This window comes from Syngnathus scovelli, chromosome 17 (genome assembly GCF_024217435.2).
Source record: "Syngnathus scovelli strain Florida chromosome 17, RoL_Ssco_1.2, whole genome shotgun sequence".
Taxonomy (NCBI): domain Eukaryota; kingdom Metazoa; phylum Chordata; class Actinopteri; order Syngnathiformes; family Syngnathidae; genus Syngnathus; species Syngnathus scovelli.
The window spans coordinates 13,016,004-13,038,784 of NC_090863.1; the positions used below are offsets into that span (position 1 = coordinate 13,016,004).

Genomic DNA, 22,781 nt, shown 5'->3' on the forward strand with positions numbered 1-22,781 from the left:
TTTTTGTCGCTCCGTACCTAATCCATAATCACATCATTTCGTACAGCGTCCCTAAATACAATACGTACGCTGATTGCTCACTGATAAACGTACGCAATTCAGGACTATTTGTGGATATTATCATTTTTCCATTTATTATCTCCGGCTTATCCGGAGTCGGGTCAGTGGCCGAATTGAGAAATCAGGGAATCCCAGACTTGCCTCCGCCTGCTACTTTGTCCAGCACTTTTCAGGGTACCCCGAGGTGTTCCCATGCTGACCAAGTGACATCTCCAGGGTCTTCTCCAGGGTCTTCTCCAGGGTCTCCTTTTTAGTCACACATGTCTGTAACAACTGAAAATAGAGGCGGCCACGAGGCATCCTAACCAGATACCGAAGCCACCTTATTTGTCTCTACTCCAAGCCCCTCCTGGAGGACCAAGCTTCTCACCCTATTTCAGAGGCCTCAATGCAGGAACCGAATTTTGGCCAATTGCAATGGTGATCTTGTGCTTTCAGTCATGACCAGAGCTTGTGACCGACCTACTGGGAATGTGGATTTATCAGTGCGTCAAGAGCTTTGCCTCCTTCCATTGGGACGGACGGGCCGGGCCTGGCCGGGCCCTCCAGGAGGCGTCCAAAACAGATGCCCGAGTCACATTGATATCAGTTCGGCTGACGGACATTGTCACCCTGCCTCAGGCTTCTCCGATGTTGGATATACTATGAAATCCATCTTTTACAGGGCTTTCAATTGCAGTGTTGCACCTGCAGCAAACATTTTCAGAGCATACTTTGTTTGTTGTCACACGGTTCATACCGTCGTCTTCTTGCAAAGAAGCAACAGAAAAGAAAAAGCTGAATTCACCTTAGGTGTTTCGTCAAACTACTGTCGCATTCATCAACATTGTTCATTATTCATGCAGGTCATGAAGTGAGTAAGAATAGGTTAACATTTACAGTATTTGTAGCTTAGATACAGTGCAGTATGCTAGGTGTGTTATTTACTGAGGGATTTGGTTGAAGCAGAAATACTGCAGTTAAAGCCTCTGAGCCGTCTGATCCTTCCTCCCTCCCACTCAATGATTGCAGAACTCATCTGGGTTTTTTTTCCCCCCCTTTTTTTCGTCACATCCACATAAACCACATCCTCAGAAATAATTCCGGACGATCTCAGTACATCCTCATTTTTTCGCACAAGGGTAAAAACTGTAAACGCTCTTTATGGCATCGACGCGCCTAGATTTGGACATATAGTATCTAAAGACTGCATTCCAGATTTATTACTGTTTGGTTCAAGTATGGGTACTTTCCCATACAGTGCCTCTTTGCTTCACTCTCATCAAGCCAAGAGCAGTGAAAATAAATCCGCTGCATTCCCACTGTGATTCCCATCAATAATATGAGGCGAGTTCCTTCCACACCAGGTTTTACGCAATCGATTTTACATGCAATCAAATTCCCTGAATACTATTCATTCATTCATTCATTCATTCTTATAGCCACATACCGTGCATGAGTAGACAACAGTGGGAAACGATTATTCTGGATAAATTGCCCCAAAATGATACCTGAGTGCTCATTCGAGCTATGAATGTGACTGACACGAACGAGTACAGCTATCTGTCGCTGTGTGGGGGCAGGGAGTAAATCTGATGGATGGTAACATCACGTTGCTAGGGACGTTAGTTAGCATAGCAGCAATGCTGTTCAATTTGAGGCGAACCTGTTGGCATTGTGCTGCTTCCATACAGGAGTAGTGGCAGCATGCCCCCCCCCATCATGTGACTACATAATTGTGGCTAAAGGTAGATTGTTGTTTGTCAAGATTAGAAAGAAATAGCAAGTGAGATAAGTATGAATACAGGCACCTATTGATAAACAAAATGGCATTTACAATATTAACCCTTCCGTTATTGACAGTTTGCAGATTTTTTTTTTGAATTTCAAGATGCACTGAACTAGTGAAACTCAAGACAAATGGGAAAATGGAGCAGTAAAAGGAACTGCATGCTGTCTTTAGTGTCTGCTCAGCAAGAGCTATTTTTAGATCTTGCCAAACAAAGACACAGAATTGCCTTTCTTCCCCTTTAATCTAATTACACCTTCAAATGTAGCATTCAAGGGTAGCCTACAATCAATATTTCCATGTTTAGATGCAAACATGAAGAACATATGACTACTTTATCTGCCATTGGATATTTGTTTCTGTTTGTGCAAGATTTGGTCATGAGTGCAAAATATCTTGGTGCTATTTTTATTTTTCCAGGGCTCAATCCAGGCTTTGGGATAACTGAATGGTAACACGTGGAGATTTGGAGCAATACACAGAACAGTATCATTTCCTGGATGGAGAGTGCAAATAAAAGATTCTTCCTAACTCATTTTAGAATAAACATTAATAAATCATTACATTAATAAAATAATGCATCCGTCTTTTATTATTTATATTATTATTAGTAGTAGTAGTAGTAGTTGTAGTAGTAGTAGTAGTACAGTGGAGCCTCGGTTTTCGAACATCCCAGTTCTCGAACAAATCGGTATTCGAACAAAGAATTCAAGATTTTTTTGCTTCAGATGCTGGACGAAATTTCGGTTGTCGAACCTCCCAAGATGAGCTGAGAGGACCCGCATGCCAACTGACTCCGTTCGTTACTCTGAGGATTGCATCAACTCTAATCATGCCTCCAAAGGAAGCAGTAGTGGGAGCAGTAAAGCTGTTCATGGCGAAAAGAGGAAAGTACTGCGCAAAACGGTTGAATTTTTGCTTGGAACGGGTTACATGTTTTCCCATTATTTGTCATGGGAAAACATGATTCGGAATTCGAACGATTGACTTCTCGAACAGCCTTCTGGAACGGATTGTGGTCGAAAACCGAGGCTCCACTGTAGTAGTGTTTTATGTATTCATTTTTTTTTTTTAAATCAAAAGCTAACGTGGCCTTAGAACACAAACGTTTGCTCACCCTTGAAATGGAATATGCAGTATTCTCCATTTTGTGTTATTGAAAAGACAGATGTAAATGCAAAAAGGAATGCGTACTTGCGCGATTGATAATCAACAACTCCTCTTGAAACTGAAAAACACCCGCTATGTGAGCTTGTTCCTGTGACTGAGGTTGAAGAGACATCTTGTGGCATAAAATGGTAACACCGCTTTCAAGGTGCCCGAGTACGGGTTCACAGTACCCACGGCAAGGCCAAGATGTTTGAAATATCACGCCCAAGATTGCTCCTTTGAGGTATACGAGTGTCTGAAAGAAACATAGCAACAGGCCCAGGTTGGTGCCGGCCGGCCGGCCATTCATTCACTGCGCAGGGACCAACACGGACGGAACAGGGAACAAACTCATGTTACGTACACAGGTATGGGAGGCGTCCTGTTTGCTTGGGGTAAGAGTTTAAATACGAGGGGGCCAGTTGGTGGACCCCGAAAGACCAGAGCAATTTGCTAAGCTACCGCTGACAGTGATAGCCAAAGTCTGGATTATCAGAACAGCCCGACAGTAAAAGGTAGGATTTGAAAGAATGCACTGATTCAATAACTAACCATCACTGTTCTGTTATGTAAAAGGAAATATAATGCAGCTGTAAAACAAAAGAAAAAAAAATATCAAGATGACAGATGAGCATGATATGGCCTATACAAAGCTTGTAGGCCGGGGTCCCCATATGAGACAAACAAAAAAAATGATCCTATCGAATAGCAAATTGTTTCCCTTTCAAAGGATTTACTCGTGCTGGTGCATCTCAAATTGATCATATATCAACTTTCCCTTTAGTCGAGGACTTTAATTTTGGAGTTATGTCAAATGTGCGAAGATTTTAATTTGGACTGTTTATACACTTCAGGTGGGTGTTCCCAGCCTCTAAGTCGTGTTCCGTTGAGCCAGCCTCTAAGTCGTGTTCCGTTGAGCCAGCCTCTAAGTCGTGTTCCGTTGAGCCAGCCTCTAAGTCGTGTTCCGTTGAGCCAGCCTCTAAGTCGTGTTCTGTTGAGCCTATTTAAAGTCATCAAACAGAAGAACACCTGACAGTGAAGCAATAATCACTGGAAGGACAGGGCAAAAATACATGCTGACACATTCCTCATCAAAGAGCGCGTGGAGAGCAAGATTGGCCTTGGAATACCAAAGCACACAATGTGGGAGTAAACACCTCCAAAATCAAATGCTATCAAGATTTACCACTCACGTGCGAAAGGAGCGTTTCAAGAAAGGAGAGCGGCACCTGGAAAAAAGTCAACCAAGCCACATCCATCACATCCTTGCAGGCTTTACTACGTACGTATGCTGTACAGTAGGGTCAGTTGATGGTGTCCGCATCAGACTGAAGATATGTGCTTTCTCAACTTCCAACAGGTGCTCTGAAGTCCGAATAATAAGTTGCTGCTGGGTCAAGTCACACAATTGCAAGAACATGAATAGTCTATGGCGCAGATTTTGCTCAGCGGGCTTGGATTTCATGTGGCAACGCTCATGCGTTTCATAACCATGCGTGTTTTCTTCATTTCCCAAACCATTGAAATAGGCAATGACTATTGCGATGACTTGAAATTGACTTGGGCAATCGCGCTATGTTTCCGAGTATTATTCGAACGACTGTCTGCGTGTGTTACTACACCTTTTGTGCTGAAATTTCTGCTGTCCCTTCTATGACATTTGAAAGTATGCGATCGTATGAAACTAGCGGAGCTGCAAGGTTAGACTCAAAGAGACTCCCAGCCCTTTCCTGTAAATCACTCCCAAGTGTGACACTAGCCATTCCTCATGAGCCATTTGACAGGACTGTCACAGTAAGTCCAGCTTCTGTAGAACAACAAGTCAACCGCTCTCCAAGTAGTTTACAAGCTTCGATCTGACTAAAGTGAGTTGAAGGAGTAAGACGGTGATTGGGAAAATGTACGTACGTGTCTGTGTTTAGCTGAAATCAATACAGCTATGCGTGGAACTTGAGGCACTTGGGACAGCAATGGCCAGCCTGCTCACACCACGGAGAAAAGTTGGAAGACACGGCGTCAAAATCATGTAAGTGCGATTCTTGGAGATGGAAAAGCATGATCACTTGAATAGTTTCTTTGAAATAAATGTCTTGTGCGAGTCCTGAAGACATTTTCCCCGGAGCAGCTGGGAATGTCACACAATGGAGTCATCACCCGCAAACTTGTTGGCTTGGTGAAAACCATGGGCCCTGCGTGGTTGATTTAGAATGACTGCATCTCAACTAATTCTATTGTGTACGTACGTATATCCAATTCAAGTGTCAATATTGACTACAAATGTCTATCGAGGACTGTGTCACGTATGTGCCTATGTTTTGCGTCCATCCACGGCAGGAGCTGCAGAGAGAAAAAGGATCCTCGTGCGAGGTGTTGTCGCTGTTTTGCAAAGCCAGGACCCAATGACTTTGTGTTGACATGATCCAGCAGGTAGGTGGTTTTTTTCACCCTTTCTTTGTCTTCAAAATGGAATGTTTACCCAGTGGCCGCCAGCCATAACAGGAAGGATCCCGTTGCGACAACACCCTAAAAATGAGGGCGCGCAGCATTATCCGTAGCTATAATCTATCTCTTGACAAAGAGTAGACATGCACCAAAAGCGGCTATTGTTTGTTTCGTTGCTCCTGTACATTTTCTGCCAAAGTATTTCATCTTTCATTGCAGAGCTTTCCAGCAATCTCCCAGTTCCACTTCAGTGAGTAAAGGAAGAAAAATGTTTTTTGTCGCCGGGGCCAAAAATACAGCATCGGGCGTAGGAAATGAAAGGAGGTGAGGAAAGGGCAAGTGGATGGGTGTATCGAGAGAGGCGCTGTAAACAAGCACTTGGATTTGCAGCTTGTTGCTATATTTGCTGTGTAGCAAGACAAGTCGCTCTCATCCCTTTTGTTATCGTCAGGTCAATCTATCAGAAATTTCGGGAGGTTGATATACTGGACAAGAAAAAGACCGTGACGGCTCTGAAGCCTGGTGAAGATAGAGCTATTCTCCTGGGTCTAGGAATGATCTTCTCCTCCGTCATGATGTACTTTGTTCTTGGGATCACTATATTACGCTCGTACGCTGAAAGGTAAAATTCCAAATTGTTACCTTCAAACATTTCACCATCTTCTTCACTTGAAATGATCATGAAATAAAAACTTGATGCAGCGATCGAGGCCTTGCATGTTTACAATTCGGCTTCACGGAATTCTTTTCGGGAACAATATGTTTGTTTTATCAAGACTCTGATGTGTGTGTGTTACTTAACATTCAATTTGTACCTCCATTTCAAGCGCATGGACAGAGGAAGGCGTGTGCGTTGTTCTTAACGCCACGGTCACGGCAGACGTGAACTGTTCCTACAACTGTGGCTCAGACTGCTGGCGAGTCTCCAAATACCCCTGTCTGCAGGTCTACGTGAACGTCAACAACACAGGCCGCATCGGTCGATTATCTCACAATGAAGAGACGCAGGACGCCAGCTCGGAAGTGAGTAGTACTTGTGGATTTACTCCGTAGGATTTGGAGTTTTACAAGTGGACAAGTGGAGGACTGCTCACAGCCAGTCCTTCCCTTGCAGTGTTTCTATGTGCCCAGGTGCCAGAAGGACAGCGCTCAAATGCACACCGTGATCATGAACATCTCCGAACACCTGAAGGCCAAACAGCAGGTTCCTTGTTACTTTGACCCCAGCGAGCAGCAGGAGACGGTTCTCCTGACTCGGCTCTACGACCACAGCGTTGTCTTCCACTCGCTGCTGTGGCCCTCGTGCATGTTCGTCGGAGGCGTCCTCATAATTGTGATGGTCAAGCTCACACAGTACCTGTCCAGATTGTGCGAACAGATTGTGAAGATCAGGATGTGAGGCCAATGTTGCAAGGCACCTGACGTAATGAGCAAAAGCAAAGTTTTAAACAAATAAGGATTCTGGCAAGTCAAGTGACGCCTTTGGCTTAGGCATTTTGAGGCAGCTGACTCTCTCAAGATTGAGGAACGGACTGAATGAACGTTCCTGAAGACGACATTGTCAACCGTGGCTATTTCTAGAAAACTGACTGAAGGGTGGGGAGGTAGGGTTGGTTGGGGGGGCACACAACTCTACGTTCAGAAACGGTTTATACGTTTTCTGTCTGTACGTAGTATGGAATATATTGCATGAGAGAGATTTGACATACGGGACAATGAATCCCAAACTTGTTCACTATTTGTATGAGAAATGGTATTTTTCACATATTTCTTGAACTCCAGTATAATTCAGAAAACAGACTAATGTGCTTGCTATTATTCAAGTGACCAAAACAAGCAGCAGGTCTCACCAGTCCTTCATTTCATTCTTATTACTTTCCACTTCTTTTTTTATTTAAAATTCTATGCATTTTCTATTAGAAATAAAATTCCTTTTTGTATGCAGCATTATAGTGTCAGCCTTGACGATATATGCTTGATCACTTTCATAGTATGAGTGGGGGAGCCAGATCCATTGTACCTACGACATTTTTTTCCAAGGTTACGCACAAAAAGTGCACCGCATCTTTGACCTCTTTAAAGTCTCTGTCAAGTCAAAATAAATGTTGGGCCCATCAAACTTAGACATTTGACACACTCTGAACAATGTTTTCTTTTTGATGTTGTCGCTAACTTCCATTAGAAAAATACAGCTCTCAGGGATGACACCGAGAACCAAGAGTCCCAATCGATGAAATACCTACGCGTTTACATCATTCGCTTTAGCAGCAAGATAAACAGAATGTTTCCAGTAAACTCTCCTCTCCGCCGTCAACAAGCCCCTACCTTCCTTCCTTCCCTCATCTCAGCGAAGGGAAGGGAAGGCGGTCCGTCACGAGGAGCCCGCTAGCAGTTAGCTCCAACCAGCTAGCATGCTGCCATACTGTGCCGTTCACTTTGTGGGCAGCCCATTGGGCAACATCATGAAGTAGTCAGTCACTTCACGCACAACTACGGGCCAATTCGAGGCGTATGACGGCCCCACGGTCATAGTTCGGAAGGACTAATGTTCGGACGCCCAAAGCTGGCACGAATCGGATTTAGCCAGTTATTCGCCGCTGCTAATGATTGTGCTGGATGGCTAGCTTCGCGGCCATCCGGTTCGGGCTAGCGCTGTGACACAGGTAGTTTGCATTGTTTTCTTCTTTCCCCCTGCTGATAAACAAGCACTCAATAACACACGTATATGTTATGGATGTATACGGGCTTGTGCTTGTGTTTGCCAAAGTGGGTTTCCGCATTGCTCGTGACATCCATCTACACAGTTGGACAATTCGTCAACTAGCATTAGTAGCAAAACAAAGTTTGAAGGGATGACTGGCAAGTTTATGTCCCCCCCCCCCCAAATATATTCGCAGCGCAAGTCTCAGAGCCTGCCGCCTAAGACATTTTCTTTTCAAGACGATTATATTCCTATCACAATTGCAATGTGCTTTAGTGGTAACCGTGAGCTTTAACATTACCTTGGTCATTGGAATATCGGTGTGTAAAAGATACATTGATTGACATAATACCAGCATGATCGAGAAAGATCCTTTCAAAAGTATAATAACTCTTTTCCTGAAACAAACGATACGTACGTTGTGACTCTTTAAAGCAGGGGTGTCCAAGTCCAGTCCTCGAGGACCGCATTCCTCCATGTTTTCCAAGTTTCCCTCCCTCGTTAAGCACACCTGATTCAAATGATCAGTTCATCCTCACGTTCTGCAGGAGCCTGATCATTGAATCAGGTGCGTTGAACGAGGGAGGGAAACTTGGAAAACATGGAGGAATGCGGCCCCCGCCCGAGGACTGGACTTGGACACCCCTGCTTTAAAACAACTGAAAATGCACACTTTTATTGTCAATGTTTTCATAAAAAGACAGTGTTGACAATTGACTCCAAGTTTGAAACGGTCATAACCTTCTTAATCTTTGATCGCACTTTAAAAAGACTGGTATCGTTGGCAACTCAGCGAGCGTGTAGAAAATGTTCCAAAACCAAATTCTTCTGGTTAAGACAAGTAAGCTCATCAGCTTTGAAATAAAAACTACAATTTTCAGTACTGTACTGCATTACTGTTCTTGGGCCAGTTGTTCATGAGTAACTCTTGCTTTCCTTCTATTCATTTAGCCGGTTCCCATAAATCTCATAATACGCAGGTGGATCACCTGGAACCACCATGCCTCCCCGGCCGTCCTCGGGAGAATTATGGGGGATGCACTTGATGCCACCCAGCATCAAAGTAGACTGCCTCCTGCCGAACGGCATGATCCTCACGTTGGAGTGCCTCCGTGAGGCCACGCTGATCACAGTGAAGCACGAGCTTTTCAAAGAAGCCCGGAAATACCCTCTTTACCATCTACTGCAAGAGGAGAGCTCCTACATCTTTGTCAGTGTCACCCAAGAGGCAGAACTAGAGGAGTTTTATGATGAAACCAGGAGGTTATGTGACCTCAGACTCTTCCAGGCTTTTCTCAAAGTCATTGAGCCTGTAGGCAACAGAGAAGAAAAGATTCTCAATCGAGAAATAGGTACGTATAGTGTTTGAATTACGAGAAAAGTAATACAACAATGTCATAACAATAATACCGATGGTCACAATGAGACCTGTGTACGAGCTGTATGGAAATCTGTCAAAGCTAACCAGGCTTGCTTTTAATTGACACTCCCAGGGAGATATTATATTGATAATATGTTTCTTGCGATTGTTGTTTTCAGTGAGGTAGAACGGCACTATGTCCAACTTCGATATTTATCACAACCACACTCTTAAATGGCTAACAGTCGACGTGTCTGCTCTTTAGCCACAGTGCTCTGGGTGGCACCTTTGTCACCATTTTTTGGTGTTCAAAATGTCCACAAGTCTTTCTGTGCTTGTCCAAAAATTGTTAAAGAGGCATGCAAAGAAAGAAAGAAAGAAAGCAGAACTTAATTACAGTAGTCATACGATTGGTATTGTTTGCACTTCCCTTGTAGGTTTTGCTATTGGGATGCCCATATGCGAGTTTGATTTGGTTAAAGATCCCGAAGTGCAGGACTTTAGACGGAACATTTTGAATGTTTGCAAAGAGGCAGTGGACCTTAGAGATTGTAACGGACCCCACAGTAGAGCGTTGTATGTCTATCCTCCCAATGTGGAATCCTCAGCAGAGCTGCCCAGGCACATCTACAACAAACTAGATAAAGGTGAGAGAAAAAGAAAAGTTAGTGATAATATACTCTATATTTTTTTTGTTTTCCTTCCTAAATCTATCTTTTAACAAACGCTCTGTATTTCCTTTTCCTCAGGTCAAATAATTGTGGTAATATGGGTTATTGTGTCACCCAGCAATGATAAGCAAAAGTACACTTTGAAGATCAACCATGACTGCGTGCCGGAACAGGTTATCGCTGAGGCCATTCGCAAGAAGACGCGCAGTATGCTGCTCTCCCAGGAGCAGTTAAAGATGTGTGTGCAGGAGTATCAAGGGAAATACATCCTCAAAGTCTGTGGTTGCGATGAGTACTTACTGGAGAAATACCCCCTGAGTCAGTACAAGGTAATCTCATTCACGGGACTACATTATCCATTGAACGCAAATTAGTATCAGATTCAATGTGAATAAAAATGTGTTATAAATATAATGTGCAAATATTGATTTCATGAATGTATTTTTAATTTTTTTTTTTGTCTGCCCTCAGTATGTGCGCAGCTGCATCATGTTGGGGCGAATGCCCAACTTGATGCTGATGGCAAAAGACGGTCTATATTCCCAACTGCCAATGGACAATTTCACCATGCCGTCGTACGCGCGACGAATATCCACAGCAACACCTTACATGAATGGGGAAACATCCACAAAGTCACTGTGGACTATCAACGGAGCGCTAAGGATTCGGGTGCTGTGCGCTACTTACGTCAATGTCAATATTAGAGACATAGACAAGGTACAAATGCAGCAAATGTATGCTGCTGTTGTTATTATTGTTGTCGTTGTTGTTGGTGGTGGTTGCAGTTGTTAGCTCTTAGTTTGTGGCAAGTTTTGTGCTTTTCCTTCACATTATAACGTAGTCAGGATGGAGGTGAATAATTTGCGCCCGATTTAGATCTACGTCAGGACCGGCATATACCATGGTGGAGAGCAGCTGTGCGACAATGTCAACACCCAGCGCGTGCCTTGTTCAAATCCCAGGTCATTCCTAACAAAACACCATAACACGCTCATTTGTTTTGCTTTGTTTTAAATTTGAAAACGTCATCCTTATCTTTTCCAGGTGGAATGAGTGGCTCAACTACGACATGTACATTCCAGACATCCCGCGCGCTGCCCGTCTTTGCCTCTCCATTTGTTCTGTTAAAGGGAGGAAGGGAGCAAAAGAGGTTATCTGCAATTGAACTATCTTTTGTTCTTTTTTAGAAATGCTTTTAAATGGTGTGCTCATATAAAGCGCATTGCGTTACCTATATTAACGAGGCTGCCTCGCTTTGTTTTGACGTACTCTACTTCTGTCTGTTAACAAACAGCATCATGGAACCCAAACAAATGAGTCACGTGGCTTTGTTGCTATTGTTTTCATACACATCATCTTGCTGGTATTTTCTTGTAGGAGCACTGTCCTCTGGCCTGGGGCAACATTAACCTGTTTGACTACACCCACACACTGGTAGCAGGGAAGATGGCGCTCAACCTCTGGCCCGTCCCACACGGCTTGGAGGATTTGCTCAACCCCATCGGCGTCTCCGGCTCAAACCCCAACAAGGTTAGCCACATTTTCTTCGGGATCTAGTTGTGACATCAGAGTCTCCATTTGTAATATAGCTGGCATTGTTGAATGGAATCAAATCTACATTCAAATCTTATAGGAAACCCCTTGTCTGGAGTTGGAGTTTGACCATTTTAGCTCACCAGTGACGTTCCCTGATTTGACCACCATTGAGGACCACGCAAACTGGAATATATCCAGAGAGCTTGGCTTTAATTACTGGCCCACGGGTTTGGTAAGAGAGCACACGTCTTAAGTTTGTACCCAAATCCTATTCTAAGCATACAAAAAAAAAAAAAAAGGTTCCACTGTTATATGATCTTTCAGTTTATTTCAATGTGTCATGTGGTGCTATAGAGCAACAGAGTGGCCCGAGACAATCCCTTCACAGACACTGACAATGAGCAGCTTCGCCAAGTGTGTAACCGGGACCCGTTGTCTGAGATCACTGAGCAGGAGAAAGACTTTTTGTGGAGGCACAGGTAATGTGTGCAAGTGCATCATGTTGCATGATGTGACCGATAGTATAAGGCAAATACGTTTGTTAGGTTTCTGGGTAGTATTTTAAAATAGCATTTTCTTTCACAGACATTATTGTGTCAACATGCCCGACATCCTTCCCAAGATCCTCCTTGCTGTGAAATGGAACTCTAGAGATGAAGTTGCACAAGTAAGCACCCCATTGCTGACATTAATTTCAGGACATTGTTTGGGTAAACAGACGGCTACCAGGCTTATTTTTGTTACAAATATAACTCAGCAGATTTCACAATTGATAAACACGCCTAATTCCCTGTTTCATCAACTGTAAGTTTGTTTTCGTGCCTTTGCAATTACTCAGCGTAATTGTACCTCTATGCCTCTATGACAGATGTATTGCCTTCTGAAGAATTGGCCTGCTATCAAGCCGGAACAAGCCATGGAGTTGCTGGATTGCAACTTTCCCGATCCCATGATCAGAAATTTTGCTGTAAAGTGCCTTGAGAAATATTTAACTGATGACAAACTGTCACAGTACCTTATTCAACTGGTTCAGGTGAGGTATATGTATATATATATATATATTTTGTTTATTCTTAAACTTCTTTTATCGCATCTTTCAGATGATGCGCATGCTGAATTATTCATGCTTTTCTTGTATATTTCTAAATATTCTCTTGACAGGTTCTAAAGTATGAGCAGTACCTTGATAATCCACTCGGCCGTTTCCTGCTAAAAAAGGCATTAACCAATCAGAGGATAGGACATTTCTTCTTTTGGCATCTAAAGTACGTTCCTTTTTATGTACAGTATAGAAAGCAATTTGTCTCGATGGGTTTATTAGGAATTGATGGCCCAAAAATATTTTGCACCAAAAATATTCAGAACAATAGAGGTTGCATATTTTAACTTCAATTTGTGACTTTCAGGAACATATGGAAAATCAAGTAATTGCTTGTATACAAATGGTTGGGTCTCTGGAGTGCTTGCCTTTAATAAATAAAGTTACATTTTCTTTCATTCTCTTTTATTAAAACGGAAGACGCGTTTGCCAGCAAATGTATTCATTGTGCAAGGTGAAGCCGCAAGCACAGAAAGAACGCAACGAATCAAATAATCTATTGTTCCTCCCAACCCTGCTGTATACCGACTGCCTAGGTCATGATTGCATGAATTTTTGGGAGGAATGGAATTGCACCAGAGCGGTGCGGTGCCAGGAAGGCTGCAGTGTGTGACTCGAGAAGGGAAGGGAAGGGAAGGGAAGGGAAGGGAAGGGAAGGGAAGGGAAGGGAAGGGAAGGGAAGGGAAGGGAAGGGAAGGGAAGGGAAGGGAAGGGAAGGGAAGGGAAGGGAAGGGGGGATGACTAAGTGCAGCTGTCAGTGTTCAGACTGCAGAGCTGAGCTAAGGTGATGAGCTTAGCAGTGAGTACAAGTTAGCTTTGCAGCTGAGTGTGGGTGGGTGGGTGTGTGTGCCTCTGGAAAATCACCAGGAAGACTCTTACTTTAACATTCATTTGAATGTGACTGGTTAATTGTCAACACGGCCACAGTCCCAGTTATAAGAATACAAACATGTTACTTACTTGAGTTGCAATTTCGTTCTTCCCCTTTAAGAAAGAAAAAAATCAATGAGTTGTCCAGTGGTACAGAATTTCTTTGGGTAAGGCATATAGACACTACCAATGTTTCTTTCCCTCTATGTCTTCAGATCAGAAATGCACAACAAGACCGTGAGCCAGAGGTTTGGACTCCTGCTGGAGTCGTACTGCAGAGCCTGCGGCATGTACCTGAAGCATCTTAGCCGGCAGGTGGAGGCCATGGAGAAACTCATCAATCTCACTGACCTCCTCAAACAAGAGAAAAAGGATGAGGCACAGAAGGTAATCTGACTGCTGACAGCCGCTTGGCCAAATCATTGAGTTTAATCTCGTCAACATCTGGCCTTGGGGTTATCGAGATCATGCTTTAGAGTGCTTTAGAGTGGGATGAGGTTGGAATGGTTGCTGTTTTCATGCTTTATACTATCTTTTATTATTAAAAAAAAATGAGACAGACAACCGTTTAGCAGGGCCAAAAATTGCCGTTGTATGCAAATGACTGTCAGAGACACTTAGTCTTATGATGGGGTATCATTTTTCATTTGCTAGAACTAAAAAGGGCCATTTCTTTTTTGATTCGAAATGGCTAATATTATTTGACCGTACAATCTATCCACCAGAATCTTCTTATCGTTCTTGCTTTGTATTGCTCAGAGTTGTGTGTGAACAGCATAGATGCCCACAGGGTGTTTATTCTCCCCCTCATCCTTGAGTACATCAGTGTTACATCACTGTGAAGCGTTGCTAACTTTCCTCAAGCAAGCAAGCAAGCAAGCAAGCAAGCAAGCAAGCAAGCAAGCAGATGGGCAATGCTTCTATTTACTGCTCCGGCTTGGCTCCCTCAGCTGTCCACATGTGCCGTGTTATTGATTTACCTGTTTCTCTGTTCTCAGGTTCAAATGAAGTTTCTGGTGGAGCAGATGAAGAGGCCAGACTATATGGATGCACTGCAGAGCTTCACCTCCCCACTCAATCCAGCACATCAGCTGGGAAACCTCCGGTACTTCAGTTTCCTTCTATGTAACTCGCCGGACTGCTGGTATAAAAACGTAAACAGAACAAATGCGTTTCAAACTCGGGAGGCATAATGTTCATAAAAAGCATGAGAAAAAGCCTCGGCACTCTGCTACAGATGACTGACTTTATGGTCCAATGCGTTTTGATACAGCCTGGATGAAGACTCTCTCTATAATTCAATTACTTTGCCAGCCATCAAGTTCTACCATTCTTTCTCTGCTTCACACTGATTGTGTGCTGGTTTATTTTCCAGTCTGGAAGAATGTCGGATGATGTCATCTGCCAAGCGACCTCTGTGGCTTAATTGGGAAAACCCAGATATGATGTCAGAGCTCCTGTTTCAGAACAACGAAATCATCTTCAAAAATGGAGATGGTGAGTTTGATGAGCGCATATGCTCTTTCTTTCAGGAATTGCTCTGGCACTCCTGATGTACCTACCGTAACTGCACGGCGCCGGTCGCATTATTAAAGGCATCATACAGTTAGTTACTCGTCCTGTTGTTGTCTCCTTCCTTATCTTGTACCTCTGTAGATTTGAGGCAGGACATGCTGACGCTGCAGATCATTAGGATAATGGAGAACATCTGGCAGAACCAAGGCCTTGATCTCAGGTAGGTGCCTCACTTCACTGTGACAGCAAGGATGCAGGTGCTCATTAATAGGCACCGGATAACTTTTCTCTTCTCCGATCAATGCCGTAATGCAGAATACTTGCAAACTGTTCCAGCCGCCTAAGGTCATCTGACACTAAAGCTACGTTGACATTTGCTTTCCAATAAATTGGCACGTCAGAGGTGTAACAGTCGATCGAGCCTGTACTTATTCGCTCACCTCTTCCAGACCGAACTCATTGAAGAGGGACAGACAGCCCCAACGCGACGAGACAGCATGTGCTAATTAGTTGGCGCAATGGATACAATTGCTTTAAAAAAGAAACAGGCTTAGACAGCGAGTAGTCCTGGGTGTTGAACTTGACACTTTGTTTGCAGCGCCCATGCATTAGTAGCTGGCAAATTCCCGGCCTGACTTCAACCACCCCCATCTTGCATTAGTATGTGACATCAGGAGTTTTTTTTGGAGTGAATAGATTTGTCCAAAAAAATGACCTTATATTGACTAACCCTACACATTGTGTTCCGAAAATATATAATAGGAGTCACTGATTTCGCATCTTTGCTTCATTGGCACATTTTTGAGATGCACTTTTTAACATAGCACAATATAATCAATCGTTCTTGCAAGCTATAGCTTGTGGAGCCCGCTTTTAGAGCCACTGCCCAAAGGAAGGTGAAGAAAAGGTGGGGGGGGGGGGAAGCCATCTTAGATGGCTGGCGTATAAGGAAGGGGCTTACCAGATCTTAGAGACAGACGCCTTTCAATTAGTTGGAGTTTCACAAACCCAAATCTTTGATCTTGGTGCTCAACTTTTTTTTCCTCTTCCCCCGTCTTTCAAGGATGCTCCCCTACGGTTGTCTGTCCATCGGTGACTGTGTGGGGTTGATTGAGGTGGTGAGGAATTCTCACACCATCATGCAGATCCAATGTAAAGGAGGCCTAAAGGGGGCGCTGCAGTTCAACAGCCACACACTGCACCAGTGGCTTAAAGATAAGAACAAGGGCGAGATGTGAGTGGCACAAACAATACAGGGGCTAGCTAGTCACAAGAAGTATGGATGGAACTGAATTGTGATGCAGAATTTTTATGACTTATTCTTTTAGGTATGACCAAGCCGTAGATTTGTTCACACGCTCGTGTGCAGGCTATTGTGTCGCCACATTTATCCTGGGCATAGGAGACAGACACAATAGCAACATCATGGTCAAAGACGATGGACAGGTAAAATTCACAACATGAATTTCTGTTCTGTTGTGTTATGCTCATCTTGAGTGTCCCTATTTATTTTGGGTGCCTCACAGCTGTTCCACATCGATTTTGGTCATTTCCTTGACCACAAAAAGAAGAAATTTGGATACAAGAGAGAGCGTGTGCCCTTTGTTCTGACACAAGACTTCTTGATCGTCATAAGCAAAGGAACACAGGAGTGCACCAAGACAAGAGAGTTTGAAAGGTACAGTCAGTCCTCCCTATGGATTGGGATTCTGATTTATGGTTTGGTTATCATAGTGAATCCCTGTTTATCACAGGAGCTTGAAAAAGGATTTACCAATTAAACATGATTCCAACCTGTAAAAACCTATGTTTTAAAAGTCAAAATAAGAGGCAGGCAAAGTGCTTTAAGAACCCAATTGTTCAACCAAACCATTTATTCCAGTCAATATTGGATAACGCCGCAACACATAAATGCCGCCCAGATCAATACTCACAAATGGTACCTTGAGATAAAAATGACCTGGCTTATGAGGGTTTTTTCTTTTTTTTTTTTAAATTAGCTCCAAGGTATGCTTGGAACATTTCTTATTTTTATTATTGAGCACAAACTTAAGTTACAAGCTTTGTATTGTGGCAGGTAATATAACACTACTCACAGTCATACTGTATAAAAGGAGTGACTTGCCCTAGCACAGGATATTTGTAAGAATGAAAACAAAATATATAATTTTTTTTAATGGAAAGCTGCTCTGCCCAAAAAAAAAAAAAAAAAAAAAAAGTGTTTTTGGGGCAGAGCAGCTTTCCATTCATTTCAGTGGGTGAAAATTAGACTTATATAGTAAGTATCTCAAGTCACCGCTGTCTCAGGGGAACACCATACCTCCATCTTTGTGACAAAGATGGTCACAAAGGTTAACGAGGTTTTGGCTTTCCTTTATGGCCACCAGATTCCAGGAGATGTGCTACAAGGCCTACCTGGCAATCCGACAGCACGCCAACCTCTTCATCAACCTCTTCTCCATGATGCTGGGCTCAGGGATGCCCGAGTTACAGTCATTCGACGACATCGCTTACATCCGGAAGACCTTGGCCCTGGACAAGACGGAGCAGGAGGCTCTCGACTATTTCATGAAGCAGATGAATGACGCTCATCACGGCGGCTGGACTACTAAAATGGACTGGATCTTCCACACCATCCGCCAACACGCCATGAACTGAAATGGAAAGCAAAGTAGCGTAGTGAAGCGAAACGAAACTATGACGTGAATCAGCTGCGCACTGAGAACCAAAAATGCAGTAGCAGCAATGAATTGCCACACTAAAACCTGGTTTGTCTTTTGCCAGCATGTGACTCGGAACCATTACCTGCCAGCGCAGTATGAACATGAACAGGGGTGCTAAGAAGAGCCTTTATCAGGGACACTAAATGTTTTCACGCCCTTATGATTTTCTTTTTGGTGGCTGCACTTCAGAGTTGTATTTCATCAGTTCCCTCCATAGGAACTAAAACCGTTTAATGGACCTCGGGCACATTTGGCCGTCTCCTTAAGAACTAACGAGAGACACTTTATTTTCTACTCTCTCTTTTTTTTTTAATATAACCATCGGAAGACATCAGCATTACGAGGAACATCACTATGAAGTTGCGCAATCGCAAGCACAGCAGTCTTTTTTTCTTTTGTTTATTTCTATATCGCAGACAGCTGACAGGAACCACACTACATGTGTTTCACTACCTTTATTTCAAAACTATGACTGATAGAGAAAGTGGAGACGGTATTGCTGCAGTTGGGAGAAAGGAAAGGCCTTTGGAAAAGTCTGTCCAGATTACTCATGAAAATCCTGAAAAGGAACTTGCAATATTCAGAGTAGAGATGGAAAGCCATTTGCATGGATTCAATTCAGCATGCTCTTGGCCCTCACAAGTAGGACAATTCTGAACACTAAAAGACTAACGACTCACTCGTAAAATGTCTCCTCTACTTCCTTCCACTGACATTTCTGCACAATAGCAGGTCTACTTTGGTAAGGCTAAACTATGCACTCCTTGCACTAGTACCTCTAGTGACGATATAAGAAAACTGTGAAACCCCCCCCCCCACTACTAGTGCTAATTTTGGCCTACTGGTAAGCAATTAAACTCATAAATTATTTCCCTATTCCTACCACTACTTTGGCCCAGCTCGAAGGCATGCGTCATGCCCTCATAGCCTCCTGGACCATCACAGTATATCCACTAGTAAGTTTTGATTGTATACTAGTCGGTTTAAAATTGCACTAGTTGTGGGAAAAAAAATCGTAAGACATTTGCTCTACTCGTGTGCTGAATTGTCATGCAAGTGAGGCCAAAAAGCTTACTAGTGCATAGACATCAAAGTAGATATCAAGAATATCAAACAGCTTTCCATAAGTACGGTATGAGACTGACAGTTGTGTTGTTGCTGTTGCAAACACTTCAATAATAGCATTTATTCCTTGGACTTCCCTGGTTTTGCTGATTTAGTAACTTGGTGCATCCAGATAAATCCACAGTTTTGAAGTCACTCTTTGACTTGATGTTTTTTGTTTGGTACAGCATTATATCCATCGCCGTGTATGCACAGATTCCTTTTTGAATCAATTTCGACTGAGCCAAAGTACTACATGTGTAAACTCAGCAGTCTTATTGTTTGAAAAAGTCCCTTTGTCTATTCCCGTTCTCGTGTACTCATCGCACTGATTTGTGATTTCTGTTTTGTGTGTCGTGTCATTTTATCAGTATTATTGGGTTGAAGGAGGAAAAAAGAAAAGGCGCAGATTGAAATGAACCTCTTTGACCACTCAGTTTAAATTGGTCTCACTTGGAGAAAGCGAGGGGGAAAAAATGCAGTGTTCCTTCTTTGTCAGTTGTTTTATGCTGTTACACTATGCAAATTGTGATCTTAACAAGTACTGTATTATGCAAAAACAACACAAAATAGTTGATGTCAAAGACAAGGAAAGGAAAGCAAGCCCCTGTGAACTTTCAACTCATCATACACATGGAAGAAATGAATGCACCATGCTGCACTGTAACTGTATCATCAACTTTTGTTTCCAGAAGCCTGAAAATGAGACTTGCTTTTTCCTGCCTTTTTAACCTTCGACCGGTTGGTTATGTCTGGTCTCCTTCTTGGTACGCTTCTTTAACTTTGCAAGTGTCCTCCCTCCCTCCTTCCCTCCTTCCTTCCTGTGATTGTCGCCCTTATGCGTGCAATGGCGTCATACATAAGAGGTACCTAGCTTTACCAAATAATGCATTTATACACATTTTCCTTTTGTATTGTCTTCAAAGAAGGAAAGCAGTCCTGGTCACGTGGTTGGGCAGGACCCATTCCAACTGAGACCCCGGTCGTCTGTACTTTCTGGATAAACAATTCAGATTCTTCTACATGCTACAAACGTTTTGTCATGGCTGTTGTTTGTCCCACTACATTGTGTATGAGGTAACTTGTTGTTCTTTTTTTGACTTGATGCTGTTTACTTGAATTTCATGTATAGAATTGACCTTGTTACTTGTGAGGTACAACTCAGTCACAATGAAGGTAACACAACTGCAACTGCTACTGCTACTACATGTGCAAATGCTTGTTTCCCCCTTGAATAACTACAGAGGTAATATATTTTTGTATTTTTCAAAATATAATCAGTCGTATACGAAATTCCAAACCAAAAGGAAAAGAGAAAAAAAAAAAAACCCAGATCGAACCTAGTTGACAGCTAGTAGTTGTTGAAAGACAAAAGGTTGACAGGATGAATGAAGGACACGGGTTTATGATGGCTTTCACAAAGAGCACAATTAGGGGAAAATAAATACCCTGCATGTTTCAACAAAAAAAAAAAAATCCATTATCTATCCATCTGTGTATATATTTACATACATATATATTATAAATATAAAGCCCCGTCAAATACTTTGTAGTCATTGTCATATGACATTACCTGATAAGAAAATGTATTCATTGTTAAATAAAGTTTCTCCCTATAAACATCATGAGATCAGCTTTATTATTTTACTGTGAACAAACATTGAATGTTTGCGTAATGGCACTTGCCTCTTTGTGATTATTTTGATGAAATAAATAAAACATTTCAGTCAAATATTATCAAGTGATCATTTTCATTCTTGTGCTACACTCTAAAAGTCAAATGCCTTGAGATATGAGCTGTACTATGTTCATCTTGTTCTCAATTGTCCATTATTTTACTGGTTCTTTTATCACAAGATGCATAAACCTTTAAATCAAATAGAGATCAAATTTAATAAAGATATTCTACCTTCATCAGGCGGAAGCGATAGCCGTAACATATCAGGTAATGAAACCTAAATCATTTGTTTGTGATAAAAGAACCACTAAAATAAAAGCCTTGAGGTACGAATTTCAATATGTTCCATGAGCACGCTGAACTAAAAATCATCTTTCCCAACTGAAATCAATGGAAATGCACTTCATCTGTGCCAAAAAAATCGCACTCTAGAATTTGACTTTGTTTACTTTACTACTACTAAAAGTATCTCAAGTCAAGTTCCACACTACTGCTTGGATCTCATTGAACTGGTCACGGGATGACAACCTTGGGCGCGTTGCTTATTTCCCGACAATGTCGACATCGCAATCACATAGGAGGTGAGGGAGGACACAGCCTACCTCTGGATGAGTTTGTAGAATTTCCCCAGAGTGTATCTGGAAGTCATCGGCCCCCCCATCGCCGTCACGCTGCGTATCCGGTGTGTGTCATTTTGACCAGGACCACCAGCAGGGCTCCGCCAGCCAGCATCAGGCTAGGCCACAGTATTGCGTACAGGGTCCTCTTCAGGGTGTACTTTCTACTCAAGATGACGTCCCCGGCCGGGGTGCCTGGCACGGTCTTTGAGGCACGAGGAGGTGCTTCCCAGCTGAGAGCCCAAGTTGCTTTTCACCTTCAGGACTTCACCTTCAAGTTCCGACTGATCCATTTTACATTCGGGCACGTAGAAACACTGCGAGAATAAAAAAACAAAAACCTTTCTGTGAAGGTAGGTGCTGCTATACGACAGAGCTTTTGAGATAACTCATTGACTAGCATCTGAACAGACAGAGTTCAGTATGTTGTGGCTTTGTCGAGATGTTGAAAAAATAAGAAGTTAATTCGCGTTGGGGTTATTGGGGTTATCGGTCACTTCCATTTATCTTCACCTTGGGCGTAAGCAGCACCGACTCCTCGTCAAAGTGCAGAAAGGCTTTTTGATTGGAGCGTGTGAGATTAACGGTGACCACCAGGCACGGCGTGCTGCTCGCACCTCTGCGGTCCACCCACTCGTCCAAGATTTCAGTCTGCAGCAGCAGCACACAACTGTCCTCCTCCTCCTCCCACTTACTGCAGCACAAAAAGGAGGCGTGAGTTCAAGAAAAGCCGCAAGAGGGCTTTTGTGAACACGCACACACTGAAAGAGGCTGCAGTAAAGGCCCGAGAAAACATTTCAAATGAAGGCAAGGTCACAAACTTGGTGAGGGTAATGGCGCTAAATAGCAAATGTTGGTCATTTAATAATGTCACTTCTACTTTTACCTGTTGACATGCGGTTTGACTGTTGTGATTCCAACAACAAAGAACAGAGAAGGCCATTATGCTGAAGCCCAACAAGATGGCTCGCTCTTCCCCGATGCTCGCCACTGACTCCTGGGTCCGGAGTCTTTGCTCCTCGTGGCCTTCTGCAATCCCACTTTCCTCATTTTCTGGGCACGTCTCCCTGCGTCTCACACACATACATACATACATACGGTATCAATACATAGAGTATGAAGACCAGGCACATCATTCCGAATCATTGAGATTGATCAAAAATTGCAATTGTGTTTGCAAATGAAAACCAACACTAAGAAATCTTACGTGTGCCGTAAAGGAGCAGGTGAGAAGAAAAGAAAAATATACACCAGCAAAGATGCAGATTGTTGCTTTGGAAGATCATTTTGCTTCAATAAAGAAACATTTATGTAGCACGTTTCATCCCCGCCAGGCCAGATTTTGCAGGGTGGCGCACGGCGAAAACAGAATGCTTGTCGTACCCGAATCTTAATGAGAAGCTGAATCAAACTTGAGCAGCGTTGGCTTGGTCCAGTCAGGTTGATGGTGATGAAGCTCACCACCCGCCCATCGGTTTTGAAAGGTTT

General features: G+C 43.0%; 2 protein-coding genes, 1 long non-coding RNA gene and 1 pseudogene across 4 annotated transcripts; 2 read left to right on the forward strand and 2 right to left on the reverse strand.

Annotated features, from left to right (window-relative positions):
• The first annotated feature begins 4,591 nt into the window (after window positions 1-4,591).
• LOC125984613 (calcium-activated potassium channel subunit beta-2-like) lies at window positions 4,592-7,364 on the forward strand. Of its 2 annotated transcripts, XM_068648603.1 has the most exons (8): window positions 4,592-4,771; window positions 4,844-5,003; window positions 5,103-5,212; window positions 5,312-5,404; window positions 5,639-5,743; window positions 5,871-6,041; window positions 6,247-6,442; window positions 6,534-7,364. In XM_068648603.1, exons 5-8 carry the CDS (start codon window positions 5,688-5,690, stop codon window positions 6,816-6,818), a joined length of 708 nt encoding a protein of 235 aa, XP_068504704.1. In that variant the 5' UTR covers window positions 4,592-4,771; window positions 4,844-5,003; window positions 5,103-5,212; window positions 5,312-5,404; window positions 5,639-5,687; the 3' UTR covers window positions 6,819-7,364. The 2 variants fall into 2 exon arrangements, with proteins under 2 accessions (XP_068504704.1, XP_049602588.1); XM_049746631.2 differs by having other exon boundaries at window positions 4,592-5,003; window positions 5,103-5,216.
• On the reverse strand, window positions 6,437-8,672 carry LOC125984619 (uncharacterized). Its single transcript, XR_007487009.1, has 2 exons — window positions 8,539-8,672; window positions 6,437-6,776 (listed from the first exon to the last, which is right to left on the reverse strand). It is a non-coding gene; the product is annotated as an uncharacterized lncRNA (long non-coding RNA).
• LOC125984586 (phosphatidylinositol 4,5-bisphosphate 3-kinase catalytic subunit alpha isoform) lies at window positions 7,760-20,735 on the forward strand. Its single transcript, XM_049746561.2, has 21 exons — window positions 7,760-8,082; window positions 9,072-9,472; window positions 9,918-10,127; window positions 10,230-10,480; window positions 10,623-10,868; window positions 11,028-11,113; window positions 11,196-11,301; window positions 11,529-11,681; window positions 11,785-11,919; window positions 12,042-12,166; window positions 12,273-12,354; window positions 12,556-12,720; window positions 12,849-12,952; window positions 13,872-14,043; window positions 14,655-14,761; window positions 15,032-15,153; window positions 15,313-15,391; window positions 16,235-16,405; window positions 16,500-16,617; window positions 16,698-16,849; window positions 17,559-20,735. Exons 2-21 carry the CDS (start codon window positions 9,121-9,123, stop codon window positions 17,827-17,829), a joined length of 3,207 nt encoding a protein of 1,068 aa, XP_049602518.1. The 5' UTR covers window positions 7,760-8,082; window positions 9,072-9,120; the 3' UTR covers window positions 17,830-20,735.
• LOC125984614 (calcium-activated potassium channel subunit beta-3-like) lies at window positions 20,080-22,770 on the reverse strand (annotated as a pseudogene).
• Window positions 22,771-22,781: the final 11 nt, after the last annotated feature.

What these genes read in the sequence shown, in the direction of transcription:
- LOC125984613 (XM_049746631.2), top strand. Translation starts at nt 5,688, where the DNA reads ATGTTTTTTGTCGCCGGGGCCAAAAATACAGCATCGGGCGTAGGAAAT. An exon ending in GGCGTAGGAAATGAAAGGAG is followed by an intron (nt 5,744 to 5,870) that starts GTGAGGAAAGGG and finishes TGTTATCGTCAG; the next exon opens with GTCAATCTATCAGAAATTTC. An exon ending in TTACGCTCGTACGCTGAAAG is followed by an intron (nt 6,042 to 6,246) that starts GTAAAATTCCAA and finishes CTCCATTTCAAG; the next exon opens with CGCATGGACAGAGGAAGGCG.
- LOC125984586 (XM_049746561.2), top strand. Translation starts at nt 9,121, where the DNA reads ATGCCTCCCCGGCCGTCCTCGGGAGAATTATGGGGGATGCACTTGATG. An exon ending in GACTTTTTGTGGAGGCACAG is followed by an intron (nt 12,167 to 12,272) that starts GTAATGTGTGCA and finishes TTTCTTTCACAG; the next exon opens with ACATTATTGTGTCAACATGC. An exon ending in AAAAGGATGAGGCACAGAAG is followed by an intron (nt 14,044 to 14,654) that starts GTAATCTGACTG and finishes CTCTGTTCTCAG; the next exon opens with GTTCAAATGAAGTTTCTGGT.